This window comes from Podarcis pityusensis (genome assembly GCF_964106645.2).
Source record: "Podarcis pityusensis genome assembly, chromosome: 16".
In the NCBI taxonomy this organism is placed as follows: domain Eukaryota; kingdom Metazoa; phylum Chordata; class Lepidosauria; order Squamata; family Lacertidae; genus Podarcis; species Podarcis pityusensis.
The window spans coordinates 11909754-11924103 of record NC_138041.1 but is presented as its reverse complement, the minus strand read 5'-3'; the positions used below and the strand labels follow the sequence as shown (position 1 = coordinate 11924103).

General features: G+C 47.7%; 1 protein-coding gene across 1 annotated transcript; it reads right to left on the bottom strand.

Moving 5' to 3' along the window:
- Positions 1–90: 90 nt before the first annotated feature.
- On the bottom strand, positions 91–14150 carry LOC308465550 (transforming growth factor beta-2 proprotein-like). The gene is made up of 7 exons (XM_080985527.1): positions 13341–14150; positions 11516–11679; positions 10879–11011; positions 9186–9296; positions 8915–9080; positions 5402–5555; positions 91–2138 (listed from the first exon to the last, which is right to left on the bottom strand). The coding sequence occupies exons 1-7, from the start codon at positions 13690–13692 to the stop codon at positions 1980–1982; spliced, it is 1239 nt and encodes a 412-aa protein (XP_080841653.1). The 5' UTR covers positions 13693–14150; the 3' UTR covers positions 91–1979.
- Positions 14151–14350: the final 200 nt, after the last annotated feature.

The window sequence follows — 14350 nt, the reverse complement described above, 5'->3', positions numbered from 1 at the left end:
GAGAATATGGAATTGGGTGCAGAATTCAGCTGTTGTTGTCCGGCTGTGTATTACACCACAGATTTCAAGCAGTTCAGGACAAAACTACAGTGCTGTTTCCCACAATAATTTTAATTCATTAGCCCAACAACATTAATTATTGCTGCTTTGGACAAATTGGACCCTTAAAAAAATTAAAAACCCAACACTTTGAAGCTTTCAGGCCTATGCATGGATAGTGTTCTATTTATCATCAATCCTTCTATTTCCAATATTCCGGCAGGGAATGGCGCTTATGTAGCCAAAACAGCTCCACCCCCACATAAGGGAAGGGAGCAGGAGCAGCAGGCTTGGGGGGACCCCAAAATGTGTCAGAGTACAAACAATCTAAAGGGCCAGAAAACCTGAAAGTGTGGGGGCAGGGAACACTCTCCCAAACAGCTCAGCAAGGACTAAGTGTGCTTAGTAGCTATGGAAAGCTAACTGACCACTGAGGGTGTGGGCAGATAATGGGGGCAGAAAAGTTATTTAGGGCAAGAAAAACTCCATGTCGAAAAATTCCTTCCCTGTTTCTATAATCCTCCTTAGGCTGGGTTTTTGCAAAAACCAAGGCTGGGGAAAATGTTGGGATCTCTGAGCATGCCACCTTCCCAGTTCAGTACAACCACTTGTGGTCCTGTGCAGTTCTGCTGGATCAGTTCAAGGAAGATCTAGTGCAGGTGTGCTGATGGGAAGCCCACAAGCAAGATGGCAGCAATCCCCACTTGAGGTTCCCGGCAATGGGGATTCAGAGGCATCCAGCTTCCAACTGTGGAAGGAGAGCATAGCCATCGGGGTCGGTATCTGCTGATAGTCTTATTACCCTCTCTGAATTTAAAGCTATCCAAATTGGTGACCATCACTACTTCTTCTGGGAGCAGATGCCATAGTTTTAAACTATGCGCTGTCATGGTGTGAAGAAGTACTTTCAGCATTAGGGCAGGGAGATGCTAGGAGGGCTCTGCGTTTCCATCTGTGTTGTGTTTACACACAGCTCCGAAACCACGAAGCTCTGCTCTCAAATATTTACCTGCAGCCGAGCTGAGCACCCCCACCAGCCCGCTCTGTCTGCCTCCCTTCCTATCTCTCCCCTCCTTTCCCCCCTTCATACAACACTTAAGCACACAGCCTTGTTTATCCTACCGCTCTATATTCCTCTTTCCTGATCAAGAGATCCTTTGTCTGTCAACCTGCCTCTCTTCATGCCTCTCTGCCCTGTGTTTGCACTCATTACCACTGAGCCAAGCCTTCAGCAGGCGCTTGGTTTTGAGTGTGTGTGTGGCTAGCATCCAAGTACTTGGGGGATTTCCTCCCAAGAAAACTGAAGACTAGCTTTGGTAGATCCCAGGTTAGATGGATCTCAGGCTTGACCTGAGCCAAGTCGATCATTTAAAGTTTACACAAGGCCTGCACACTTGGAATATGTCAAAGAATCCTAAAGGGGAGAGTGCCTCTGAGCATGCACCGAGAGCCAATCTTATACCACCAAGTAACCACCCTCAGGGAGGCTAGGATGCTAGATATCCGGACCAGCTTCAATCACATATTTTTCTTTTGAAAAAATTAAGTGCTGAGTTTGCATGGATAGGACAAGGATACCATGGGAGAGAGACCCCACCAATCCCTTTCAAAGTATCTGGGAGAAAAGCAAGGGCAAGGCACTTATCTGTGAACCAAACTGATTTGTGAAGTGAACTGGGAAAGAGGGAAGAGTCTTTTGCTGATGAGTGGAGCCACAGAAGGAGAAGGTGACTCTTCCCTGGGAGCTGGGGCATAAGAAAAATGCTGGAGCCTTGTACTGGCGGGGTGGGTGGGGATGGAATAATGTCAGGTTGAGAATCCTTTTCCCAGTAGCCTTGGGACAGACAGACTGATAGAGATGAGAAGGGATGTCCCTTTACTCCAGTTAGCCCAGTTCCCACCATCCATGAAACCGGTTCCTGCTCCCCTCACACACACACTCAGCGGCAGCGGCAGGATTTCACAACCATGTTGCTGAGTTGTTGTACTTTGGGCAAGCGGCCAACGTAGTAGAGGATAGTCAAGGGTTCCAGTTCATGGGGGACACAACATGGGGCAGCCGAGGCCTCGGGGTTCAGCTTGTTGTACAAGGGGAGCACCTGCGTGATATTGGGATTGAAGAGAGAAGTCGTTAAGTTACATGCCTTCTTCTCTAGTTCTTTCCCTAACCCAGAACCACTTTAAGGATGACATGCTTTCTTCCTTGCTACCCAGATGCCTTGAACTCCTGTCTAGTGATTGGATTGGGGCAAACTGGATTCAGTTTACATTTAAAGGTGAATCTACCAAATCCACACTTCTTTAAAAAACAACATGCCAACCAAAACTCAGTGCAGTTACCCAGCCAAGCAATGTGTACATTGGCGAGGGAGTGTGCATTTTTTAAAAAAACATATATTACTAAAAGTAACATACAGTACAGGAATTGTATTATATTATATTTTATGCATTATATTTTAGGGGGAAAGAGCATGCAAACTTGTGTGTTTTCAGAGAAATTCAAACTGAATTGCAGGTGAATTTTCATGAGGATTTCTTTCACAAAAAAGAATTTGCAAACTGATGTGGAAAATGAACCTAGGTTTGGAAAAATGAAATGGCCCTCCAAGTGTTGTTGGACTCCAACTCCCATCATTCCCTGTCAGCAGGGCCAATGGTCAGAGAGGGTGATGGAAAAACTCATCAGCATCTTGGTGCAAATTTCTCCTAATAAACACATTTTTGTGTGCTATTTTGCATGCAACTGATTAGTGTGCAAATTTTGCAAACAATTTCCTCTAATATAACTCATTTTTGCATGTTATTTTCACTAATATATTCATTTTTGAGGCATATTTGTAAACATTGGATGGAGATCTGAATCACAAAATTGGGAGAAGCGCAGTTCTCATCTTTTTCAGAAAGTGCGAATTTGATAAATGTGGCAGCCTACATCGAATTTTCCCCATGTCACTATCTACAGGTTCCTCACCCCTTATGTAGCACATGACATTATATAGGGCCACCATGTGTTATAGCTCTCTGTCTAACAGAACTTAAATGATGAGTGGCAGCAGAACTGGGCCCTAAAGGAACAATTAAGAAGCCAGAAACAAGTAGTAATATACTCAGGGGAACCTTAAGAAGCTCAAAAGTACAAAAAAAGAATTAAAAAACACATGGGGTACTGCCACCCCCAAAAAAGAAATAGCCCAAGCATGCGCAATAGACATGGAATGTTGAGTATCATAGCGCTTCCAGATGACCTGTTTATTGAACATTCATCCTGATTTGCTTGGAGATGATGTCAGCTATTTATTGAGCATTGACTCTGATTTATTCACAGGGAGGTTGGATAACAGTGTTTGTCCCACACTTTCTTATGCACTTCCCTTGTCGCAAAATGTCCAATCTTTTTGGGGAAGTAGGTTTGTTGCTTCCAGTCAACAATAACTGTACAACCTGAATTCTTGCCAGTATCATGCCTAGCCCTGACCGGGTGCCAGGCGTGGAGACCTCAGAGGTCAAACCAGACACCCCACAGGCCATGGACCTTGAGACGCTGAGTCCTATGCCAAGGATCCCCTAGAGGGGTCCTCCTCTGGGCTGATACCTGAGGAAGAACCTCTGGAAAGGTCAGAGAAGGAGGTGGAGTCTGGTCCTTAAGAGTGCCAACGCCAGAAACTTCAGATCCAAGCTGAAGAGCAATGGTACAGTATACAACTATGGACCCAGAGTCAGCAGGCTACTTGTGAGTAAGGGGTCTACTTGTGAGTAAGGGATTCCTGCATCACAGGGGGTTGAACTAGATGACCCTTGGGGTCCTTTCCAACTCTACAATTCTAAGATTCTATGTTTCTACTCATGAGTAAACAATCCCTACACTCCTTCACCGCCAGCAGCTGTGGTTAGAATGTGGTTTAGGAGACCAGATAGTATAAGGCTTCCTTCTTGAACCTTCCACTTGCTGGAAACAACACAGGTCTCTGGTTCCTCACTCCTGACTCTGCTTATTCCTCCTTGCTGTGCTGTACCTTGTGGACTACCCTGTGATATTGTCCTTGGACTGTTTCTTGACCTGGCTTCTAGATCCTGGCTTGATCTTCTGGATTCCCTGTGTTTGACCTTGGTTTGTTTGGGCTACACTACACCAGCAACCCTGTCTGTGCTAGTGAGGTACTTTGGTGAGAAGCTGGTATTTCAGAAACAAGGGCTCCCTGGAGTATGACATCCGGTATGTGACTACATCCCACCCAAAAATAGAGACAGTCTGAAAGGGCCCATGTTTGGAAAAGTAAACTGTGAGGAGCGTAGGGATGGAATGGAATGGAGTATCCTGGAATAGGAGCATATTTTCTTGCAGGTCTCCACTGAGCTTCTGGCCCGACTGCACTGGCTGCCAATTAGCTTCTGGGCCCAATTCAAAGTGCTGGTTTTGACCTATAAAGCCTTAAATGGCTTAGGACCATAATACCTAAAGGACCACCTCTCCTCATATAGACTGTCCCAGACTCTGCGTTCATCATCTGAAGCCCTACTTTGTGTACCGCCTCCACATGAGGTCTAGAGGGTGGCAACTTAAGAATGGGCCTTCTCTGTAGTGGCTCCCTGTTCGTTGAATGCTCTCCCCAGGGAGGTTTGCCTGGTTCCTTGCTTACATATTTTTTGGCACCAGGCAAAAACAACCAGGCCTTGGGCTGATTAATATTCTGCAGCCTTTTAAAAAGTGGTTATTGTTTTGCTTTAATTAGTTACAGTCGTACCTTGGATCCCAAACACCTTGGCTCCCAAACAATTCGGCTCCCGAATGATCAAAACTTGGAAGTGAGTGTTCTGGTTTTTGAACGATTTTTGGATCCCAAATGTCCGGTGTGGTTTCCACGGCTTCCGGTTGGCTGCAGGAGCTTCCTGCAGCCAATCAGAAGCTGTGCTTTGGTTTCTGAACGTTTTGGAAGTCGAACAGTCTTCCGGTACAGATTCTTTTCAACTTCCAAGGTACGACTGTACTTGTCTTTATCCTGTATTTTATTCTGTGAACCTCCCTGAGATCTTATGATTAAGGATGGCATATAAATCTGAATAAAATAAAATAAATAAAATATTGTAATAAATAAAATATTGTAACTCAGGATAGATCCATTAAAATTAATAACTATGGCTAACTTAGGTTAGTCCAGGGGGCTACTCTGAGTAAAAATTAGTTGACTATCACCCGTTGAATTAAGAACAAGTATTCTTTCTCCCGCTCCATGAGGTTCTATGTTGGCACAAAGGGTGGTGGAATTGGAGATCCCAGGGGTAGAATAATAGATTTGGGGTTGGCTGCAGGCTAGGGGTTCAGGGAGGAACACCCGCCACCTGCCCGCTTGTGTGCCCCTCTCACCATGTTGTACTGCGTGTCCATGCTCCATACGTAACGGCAGCTCCCTGCGCAGAAATTTGCCTTGTAGCCTTTGGGCTGGTGGATCCACTTCCACTTCAGATCCTTGCGGAAATCAATGTACAGGGTGCGCAGGCAACAGCCCTGGTCTGTACTCCTGGAGCGAGATGGGGAATTGGGGGGTGAGTGCAAGTGGAGAGAAGGAATCAAAAAGATGGGGTCCACACAGCAAGTAAACCAGGAGTGGGGGCACTTCCCTGCCTGGCCCTCATAACTCCCTCCAAGCCACGCCCCTCCCTGGCCCATCTTCACGCCCCATATATTTTTGCCTAGCTAGAATGTGTCTGTGAACTCCGATAACACCCCTTTTGCTTGCCTGAAAAGGGATGTGCTTGCATAGGCGGGTGTGTGCGGAAAGTTACCTACTGTACACAGGCAAAATTTACATCTGTTGCCCCGCCCATCTCTTGCCTCTGGCCCCACCCACTGCTGGCATTGGGCCCTTTGGCTGGAAAAGGTTTCCCAGCGTAAACCAATGGAACTCATGGACACAGGACGCAGCAGTGGCTCGGGCGTGGGGGTGGGAGGAAGTAGGCAGCACCAGAAACCCAAAAGAAGCAGCAAATACAGTGCCCAAAGATTGCATCTTTATCATAAACCGCCCTTGCAGAAGAATGAAGTGTTCAAGCTCTGTGGGTTGAGGACGATAACAACCCTCCCTCAGGCTGTCTTGGTAGGAGAACCTTATCCCTTGTTCCCCTTTGGGCTCCTCCAGACAATCCTTTTTATTTACTGTACATTCGTCCTGATTCCCTCATACAGAAGTTATATCTGGTCTTTATTGGCTTTGTTCTGATTTGTTTACAGGACAGTTACATGACAATGACCATTTGTCCTGCATTCATCCTGATCTGTTTGTGGGGTGCTTACAGGTCTTGTGGGGTGCTTACTGAATGCCTTCAGTCATTCACTCCACACTTTTCAATGCAGTTTCCATCACTTTCCAAACCAAAAAAAGGTAGGACTTTGGGCTAAGGTTCACGGGGGTGCCTCTGTGTGTGTATTAGAAAGAAGCCCTGCTTCTTAATTCTGAGGATAGGGTTGTATATACTCAGTTATAGAAGAGAGGGCACTCTGCGTATGCTCAGAGGTGCTTTTCTTTTGTTAGAAATGTGGGGTAGAAAATTTTAAAACGTATAAATGTTGGCTCCGTGGATTTTATGCAGTTCAGTCTTAACACAGAGCAGACTCATTAAAATCAAGGGTCATTACTAAATTGTCAATTTCAAAGGGTCTACTCTGAGTTATGGATGGGCGAGAGTTTAAAGGCAAACTTACACTTTTCAAAGCAATTTGCAAGCCATGGGACTCTGAATTTGTATTCTTAATTTGTATTATATTATCCTGCCCATCTGACTGGGCTGCCCCAGCCACTCGGGGCTGCAAAAGATTCCTGCATTGTAGGGGGTTGGACTAGATGAACCTCATGGTCCCTTCCAACTCTGTGCTGATTCTATGGTTCTATGAAACAGAGCCGTCCTTTGAAAGTCACACTTCTCCAACTTTTGCTATGTAGATAAAGTGTGCATATAAATGCATATAATAGTCAACGCAACAACATACAAAAAGGCATTATATCAGGGACATTGCTTTGAAAAATGTGTACATTAGGGCAAAGCTTCTTACAAATATGCATGTTACAAGGAAAAAAATGCATGAACTGGTGTGGAATTGTGAGAGAACCAAACTTAAAATTGGAAAAACGAGAAGCTGAGAGGAAGTGAAACTGACTGATGCACCCATTCCCTACTCCAGGTACGACTTAGTTGGAGGCAAACCCCTGTCTGGCGTTTCATGAAGAGGTGTTGAAACAGGTGAAAAGAGGTGTTGTTGGATTTCATTTTATGTATGTATATAAATATATTTTAAATTTTATTTTCTCTTAGGTTGCCTTTTAGGGCTAGATGGGTGTTTGCTAAAGGAGGGAAGGGCCACAAGAAGATCAAGAGTAACCACTAAAGGGTTTTTTTTCTGCCACTGAGTCACTTCAGGAAGACATACAGTCTCTGTGTTCACAGCTGGGATCATTCTGCCTGCCTGAAAATGGGGACTGACAGGAGATGGGGGTGATCACTGTGCTCAGTTTCTGAAATCCAGATGATCCCTTAAAAAGCACTGGATGGGCTGTTATACCCAGCGTGATCATTCTGATTGAAGAGTGGAGATAGGCTGCATAAGGAAAAACCAACAAAATGTAAAAGGGCATACGGACTGTGCACCATCTATCAATCACTAAGGTCATTCAACCAATACCTTCCTCCTCCCCCTCCCTTCCCCAGCAGTCTGCGGAACTCCTTGAAACAAGGGTCGCTTCCAGATGGCCAGTTTATTGAGCATTCCACCCTGATTTGTTTGCACAAGGTTTGTGGGGAAGAATGCTATTTATTGAGCATTCATTCTGATTTGTTTGCAAGGAAGTTGGGCGACATTGCACCAAGCATGTGTGAGTTCCGCCCTTTCCAGTATGTACACTTTCCCATCATTTCCCGCATAGTAAAAAGTTGAATTGGTAGCAGGGGAGGTGGGTTTGTTGTGCAAGAGCTCTAGGTCGGCTTTAATTGCACAGCCAGAATGTGCTGGTATGTGATTGAATGGCACCTGAACATAGCAGCAGGCTGTAAAAGCTCAGGGTATTAGGATGAGACAGAATCATAGGATTGTGGAGTTGGAAGGGATCCCCAAGGGTTATCTAGTCCAACCCCCTGCGACGCAGGAATCACAGCTAATGATCATTGAGATGGTGATGAGGAACAAGTTGCCCATCCAAGGAGGAGAGCAGTTTAGGATGGTTTGCAGAAGCAATGCAGAGACTTAAGATGAGGTTCTGCATTTTAATACTTCCTAATTTGCACTCTCTGAAACAACACAGTGGTACCTCGGGTTAAGTACTTAATTCCTTCCGGAGGTCCGTACTTAACCTGAAACTGTTCTGAACCTGAAGCACCACTTTAGCTAATGGGGCCTCCTGCTACTGCCGCCGGAGCACGATTTCTGTTCTCATCCTGAAACAAAGTTCTTAACCTGAAGCACTATTTCTGGGTTAGCGGAGTCTGTAACCTGAAGCATATGTAACCCGAGGTACCACTGTATGTGAACCATAACACAGTTATCCTTCAAAATTGGAACATCTCTGAATTTCATGGTGCAATTCTCCAGCCAGACAATATACAAAAAAAATGCATCTACCGGGGGAAATGTGCATTAAACTGTATATATTCGTGAAGATAATATGCAAAAATACCTTGTTTTAGGGGGGAAATGCTTTGCAAAAAAAGAGCCTGTATGTATATTGGGAGAAATCCAAGCTGTATTGACAATGAATTGATAGAGTCGTCCACGGTTCATTGAAACCAGTGGCACTTCTGGTCTCCCAAACCACAAAACACACACCCAACTGTTAGGATGTTTAAGGGCCCAACACAATGTTGGTATCTCTGAAGAGCTTTGCTTCCTCACCTGGCACAGCTGGGAGTGTTGGCTGACCTCCGACGCCGTCCCTTGGGTGGGGACTCCAACCGGTGGGGGGGCAGCAGAGTGAGGATCAGGTGCGGAGCTTTGCCACTGAGATCTGGGGGCCTTGCACGCCCTTTCCAGGCTTCCTTGATAAGATCGTCATCCAGGCCTGCGTGTGTATAGGAAGTAGCTGCGTGACTCACAAATCCAGGGGTAGAGAGAGGGTGGTGCTGAAATCCCCACCCCACCCCGATGTCCCTGCCTAGGTCCATACCTGCAAACCGAGCCTCCAGCTCCTCACTGTGGTTGGGGTTAATCGTGTTTCCAGCAGGGACGTAAGTGCAGCAGGGGCAATGCACTCCCAACTTGAAGCCCAGGTTTCTCTCTGGGGAAGAAGATGCAGAGAGGAGGAGAATTAAAATGGAGAATTTGGATCTCGCCGTCATAAAGCGTAGAAGCAAATTATGTTGACCCTGCTACTTCTGTGTGCCTTTTAACAGCAGTCTGGCCCACACTGTAGAAACTGAGCCAGGGATGCTTTCCCCCATCCCTTCATCTTGAGTCCAGGAAACGTTTTCTCTGTGCCTGGCTGGTGTTAAAAGGCACAGGTTCAAGGCCAGCACACACACACACCCCATATGAGATGGCAATCCTATATGCCAGAGACAGTGATGGCTGATGCCCATTGGGACTTGTAGGCTAAAAAGATGGGAACCCGGCAGTAGGTGGCGCCAGAGTCAATGATCGGCAGGGCCAACTCATTGTCCCATCTTCCTCCTCCCTGCTGAGTTCCACAAAGGGCAACACTGAAGCTAAGGAGGAGGAAGCTGGTTGCAAATAAGAAGGCAGGCAAGTGAGGACTGACTGAGGGGCAGGCCGATGCTGGTGGGGCAGTGCCCATGGGCGTAGCCAAGGGTGAGCAGGGGGGCAACTGCCTCTCCCCAGAGCAAGTAAAACAATAGAAATACTTAACTAACTGACCAATCACATTGGTTCCGCCCTCCCTAACAAAAGTCCTGTTCCCCCTTCCCCCCAAAAATCCTGGCTGCTCCCATGGCAGTGCCCAATGTGCCCTAATGGACCATCCTCCGCTGGCTAGAGATGGGGAACCTTTGGCCCTCCAACTCCAGTTTCTATCAGCCCCAACCAGCACAAACAATGGCAGGGCTTATATAGGGCTGGGGAGATGGTTCAAGGCTGCTAAAGGAACAGGACGCTTCTCAGCTGAGCTGAGCTGGAAAAGGAAAGGGTGTGCCTAGACATGGTAGAAGCATCCCCTCATCTGTTGCAGCAGGTTGGTGTGATGACGGCTTGGGTAGGAGTGAAGAAAGGCCAGAAATAATAATAATAATAATTTATTATTTATACCCCGCCCATCTGGCTGGGTTTCCCCAGCCACTCTGGGCAGCTTCCAACAGAACACTAAAATACAATAACCTATTAAACATTAAAAGCTTCCCTAAACAGGGCTGCCTTCAGATGTCTTCTAAAAGTCTGGTAGTTGTTTTTCTCTTTGACATCTGGTGGGAGGGTGTTCCACAGGGCGGGTGCCACTACCGAGAAGGCCCTCTGCCTGGTTCCCTGTAACTTGGCTTCTCGCAGCGAGGGAACCACCAGAAGGCCCTCGGAGCTGGACCTCAGTATCCGGGCAGAACGATGGAGGCTGCAGTTGACCACTAACAGATGTTGGAGAAATGGGGGCGGGCTGGGAAAATGCCAGGCAGATGGTAACCTCCCCCCTCCCTCAAATAATAATAATAATAATAATAATAATAATAATAATAATAATGGGTTGTATCCAAGTAAGTCCTGCTGGGAGGAGACCTATTGAAAATAATGGCCCTAAGTTCATTAATTTCAGTGGGGTCTGCTGTGTGTGGGACTGAGGTTAGATACAACTCTGAATACTTTCCAGGTGAAGAATCTTCCCTCCATACAAATAGGTTTAGGAAGAGAGGGGCTCTCACCTCTTTTATCCAGCCACTGGCTGATGGTGTCTGTGACATCAAAGGACACCCACTCAGCCCTATCAGTCGGGTGAAACGTTCGGCTTTCCACATAACGCTGGGTTGGTCCTGAAGGCTCTCTTGCCCGTATCACCTGGGGAGGTTTTTAATTTTGTTTCATTAAAATGTTACACCCTGCTTTTCTTCATACTGTCCCCAAGGCAGCTTATAAAATTTAAAACCAGAGGAAGCAACCAATTTGTTGGCATTTTATGGAGAAACGACCAGATTTCTGCTTCTCAAACCAATACACGAATTGTAACACACTGATCCTTTGAAATTTGCACATCTTTGAATTTTGCAGTGTAGTTCTCCATCCAACCAAAAGTGTATGTGGGGGGGTGTGTATATTTTAGGGGGAATCCACATGCATACATCAGTGGAAAAAAACCTAGCATACAAAAATGCCTTCTACTACGAGTAATTGCAATTAAAAATGTGTGCACTAGTCAAAACTGCATACAAAAACGGTGTCTATTGGAGAGGTATTCACAAATTTGCAATACGAAGAACTGTACTGAAGACTGAGAAAATGAGAACCCAAAAGAAGCTGTCAGCAACGGATTTGTCCCTCTCTCAGGCACTTTGGGGCTCTGACCTGATACAACTCCACGCGTTGCTCCACCACACGCGCTCGGGAGTTTGGGACCCTGTAGATGCGCAACTCGGCCTGAACGAGGCTGCTGAGGTTGCGCTCGGCGCCCGAGACGTCGAAACGCAGAAGGCGAAAGAAGGGGCTGGCTTGGGTGCTAGCGATGGAGTCTGCGGAGAGGGAGGAGAACAAAGAAGTTGACAGTATCACCAGAGGAAGAAGGTAAGAAAATGGCCACTGCTCTTTTAACCTGTTTTCATAGACTCGTAGGAGAATCCCAAGTCCAACCCCCTGCGGTGCAGGAACTGCAACGAAAGTATCCCTGGCATACAGTGGCAGACCTACACTTTGGGGGCCCTGAAGCCTGTCATGGGATCCTCCTTCGCAACCAGCAATGATGTCTGAGTAACCAATTCTTCAATGGGGTTGTTCCACCATGAAAGATCACGACACCTTTACAACATCTGTACCACTGACTGTCAAACTTTGGGGTTATTGACATGTATGCGCAAAAAACGAATCAATTCGAGTCATGCCACTCAAACTGAGTCTACTAGTTCTTTTTGTTCTCCAACATATTTCTTAAAGATTTGGTGTGGTGCAAGCAAGTTTTTACTCTGAAAGTGTGGCCCAGAGGAAAAACGTTTTTGAACCACTGGATTAAATGTTGGCAAACAACCCTCTGCATTATCTGAGCTACCTCGCTGTCTTGTGATAACCGTGCACGGGGCAATGGCCTAATGTGACTGAACGGTGATATGAAACCATTGATAGTCCATCAGCCACAGCCCATTCACACAAACAAATGCGGTCACTAAGTAGAGAATAGGCATCTGTGGGTGGGTCCTTAGCATTTTTCCTCATTGCCTTCCAAGAACCTCTAAGAGTCCGGGGTGGGGGGGAGAAAGGCTGTGGCTCAGTGGGAGAGCATCTGCTTTGAATTCAGAAGGTCCCAGGTTCAATCTATAGCATCTCCCGGCAGGGCTGCGAATGTCCCCTGCCTGAAACCCTGGAGAGCCACTGCCAGTCAGTGCAGACAGTACTGGGCTACATGGACCAAAGTTCTGACTCAGTATAAAAAGATGGTTTCCTAAATTCCTGTGATTGCACCAATGGCCCACCTAGCCCTTATTTCCTCTCTGTGGCCAACCAGATACCACAAGGAGGGCAGAAGAGGAGTAGCTTCTGGTACACTTCCTCTGGACATGGAGGCTCCATTTAGGTATGATGATGATAATAATAATAATAATAATAATAATAATAATAATAATTTATTTGTACCCTGCCCATCTGGCTGGGTTTCCCCAGCCACTCTGGGTGGCTTCCACAAAGACAAAAAATAAACTAAGATGTCACACATTAAAAACTTCCCTGAACAGGGCTGCCTTCAGATGTCTTCTAAATGTCAGGTAGTTGTTTATCTCTTTGACATCTGGTGGGAAGGCATTCCACAGGGCGGGCGCCACTACCGAGAAGGCCCTCTGCCTGGTTCCCTGTAGCTTTGCTTCTCGCAGTGAGGGAACCGCCAGAAGGCTCTCGGTGCTGGACCTCAGCATCCGGGCAGAACGATGGGGGTGGAGACGCTCCTTCAGGTATTCTAGTCCGAGGCCGTTTAGGGCTTTAAAGGTCAGCACCAACACTTTGAATTGTGCTCGGAAACGTACTGGGAGCGTACGTATCATGACTCACCCTCCCAACAGATCTCTCCCCAGTCGTGGTTGCTCTTGCCATCCTAATGAATTCATCCTCCCCACACTCTGAGCTTTGACCCAGGGCCATGTTGGCCGCTCCAAGGCTCAGCCATCTCCCACCCCTGTTTCACACCCCTTACTGTCAGCGTGCCCGGCGGGCAGCATGTCCACCCTCCGCACTTCCTTGGCGTAGTACTCCTCTTCCTCGCTGCTGCTGCTGGCGCTCCGTCCGCCGCAGGCCGCCCGCTCCCGCGTCAGCTCCCGCGTGCTGTTGTACAGCAGCATCACCTCGGGGGGCGGTTGTTCAGGCACCCCTTCCTCTTCCTCGGGAGGTGTTGCCAGCTGCAGCTTGCTGAGGATTTGGCCTCGCACGGCCTGGACCCTCCGTGCCCGGGCTACCTCCAAGTCCAAGGTCTGGCAGGTAGAGAGTGCCGTGGCTGTGCCACTGGGGCCCGTCACCAATGGCATGGCCAGAAGCACCAGGAAAAGCATGTTTGGGGGGTGCCAGGTTCCACAAAAAACAAAATAAGAGGGGACTACAAACGGCTGCTCTAGGCTGGCAGCCTAGCCTGCCTCAAGTCTGTCAGTTCTTCTGGACAAGGCAGAAAGCCAGCCGCCTGTCCCGGTGGGGTTGGTCGCAGCCTGATGATGAAACAGTAAGTCTTGGTCCTCTTCTGGAAGGGGGCTGGGGAGTGTCTGAAGTTCTCCCGACAAGCCCACAAAGACTTGGGAAGTCTTGCAGGAGCCCAAGGGCTGGTGCAAAGCTGGCTGTCGTCACATGCAGCGGGCGAACCAAGCCACCTTCTCCTCTGCGCCGTCGTCGTATTTGTGCGCCTCCATCTCCATCTCCCTCGCCTCAGCCCTTTCTGCTGGGCTAGAAGCAGCTGAAAACAGCCAGGAGTTGCTCAGTGCTCTCTCCCTCCATCGCCTCAGGAAACTGGGAGAGCCACTCAGAGACAAGCTGTCTCCCACCCTCCAACACCCTCCCAATCCTTCCCACACATCCTCCACCCCCTTCCTGCCACATGCTTTCGCTCCACAGAGCCAGCATTGATCGAGAAGGGCCCCGGAGCCTCGCAAAGAGGTCTGGACCGTGCACCCTGCCCAGACGCACCTCTTCCCGGCCTCTCCCGCTGCATCTTAAGCCTCC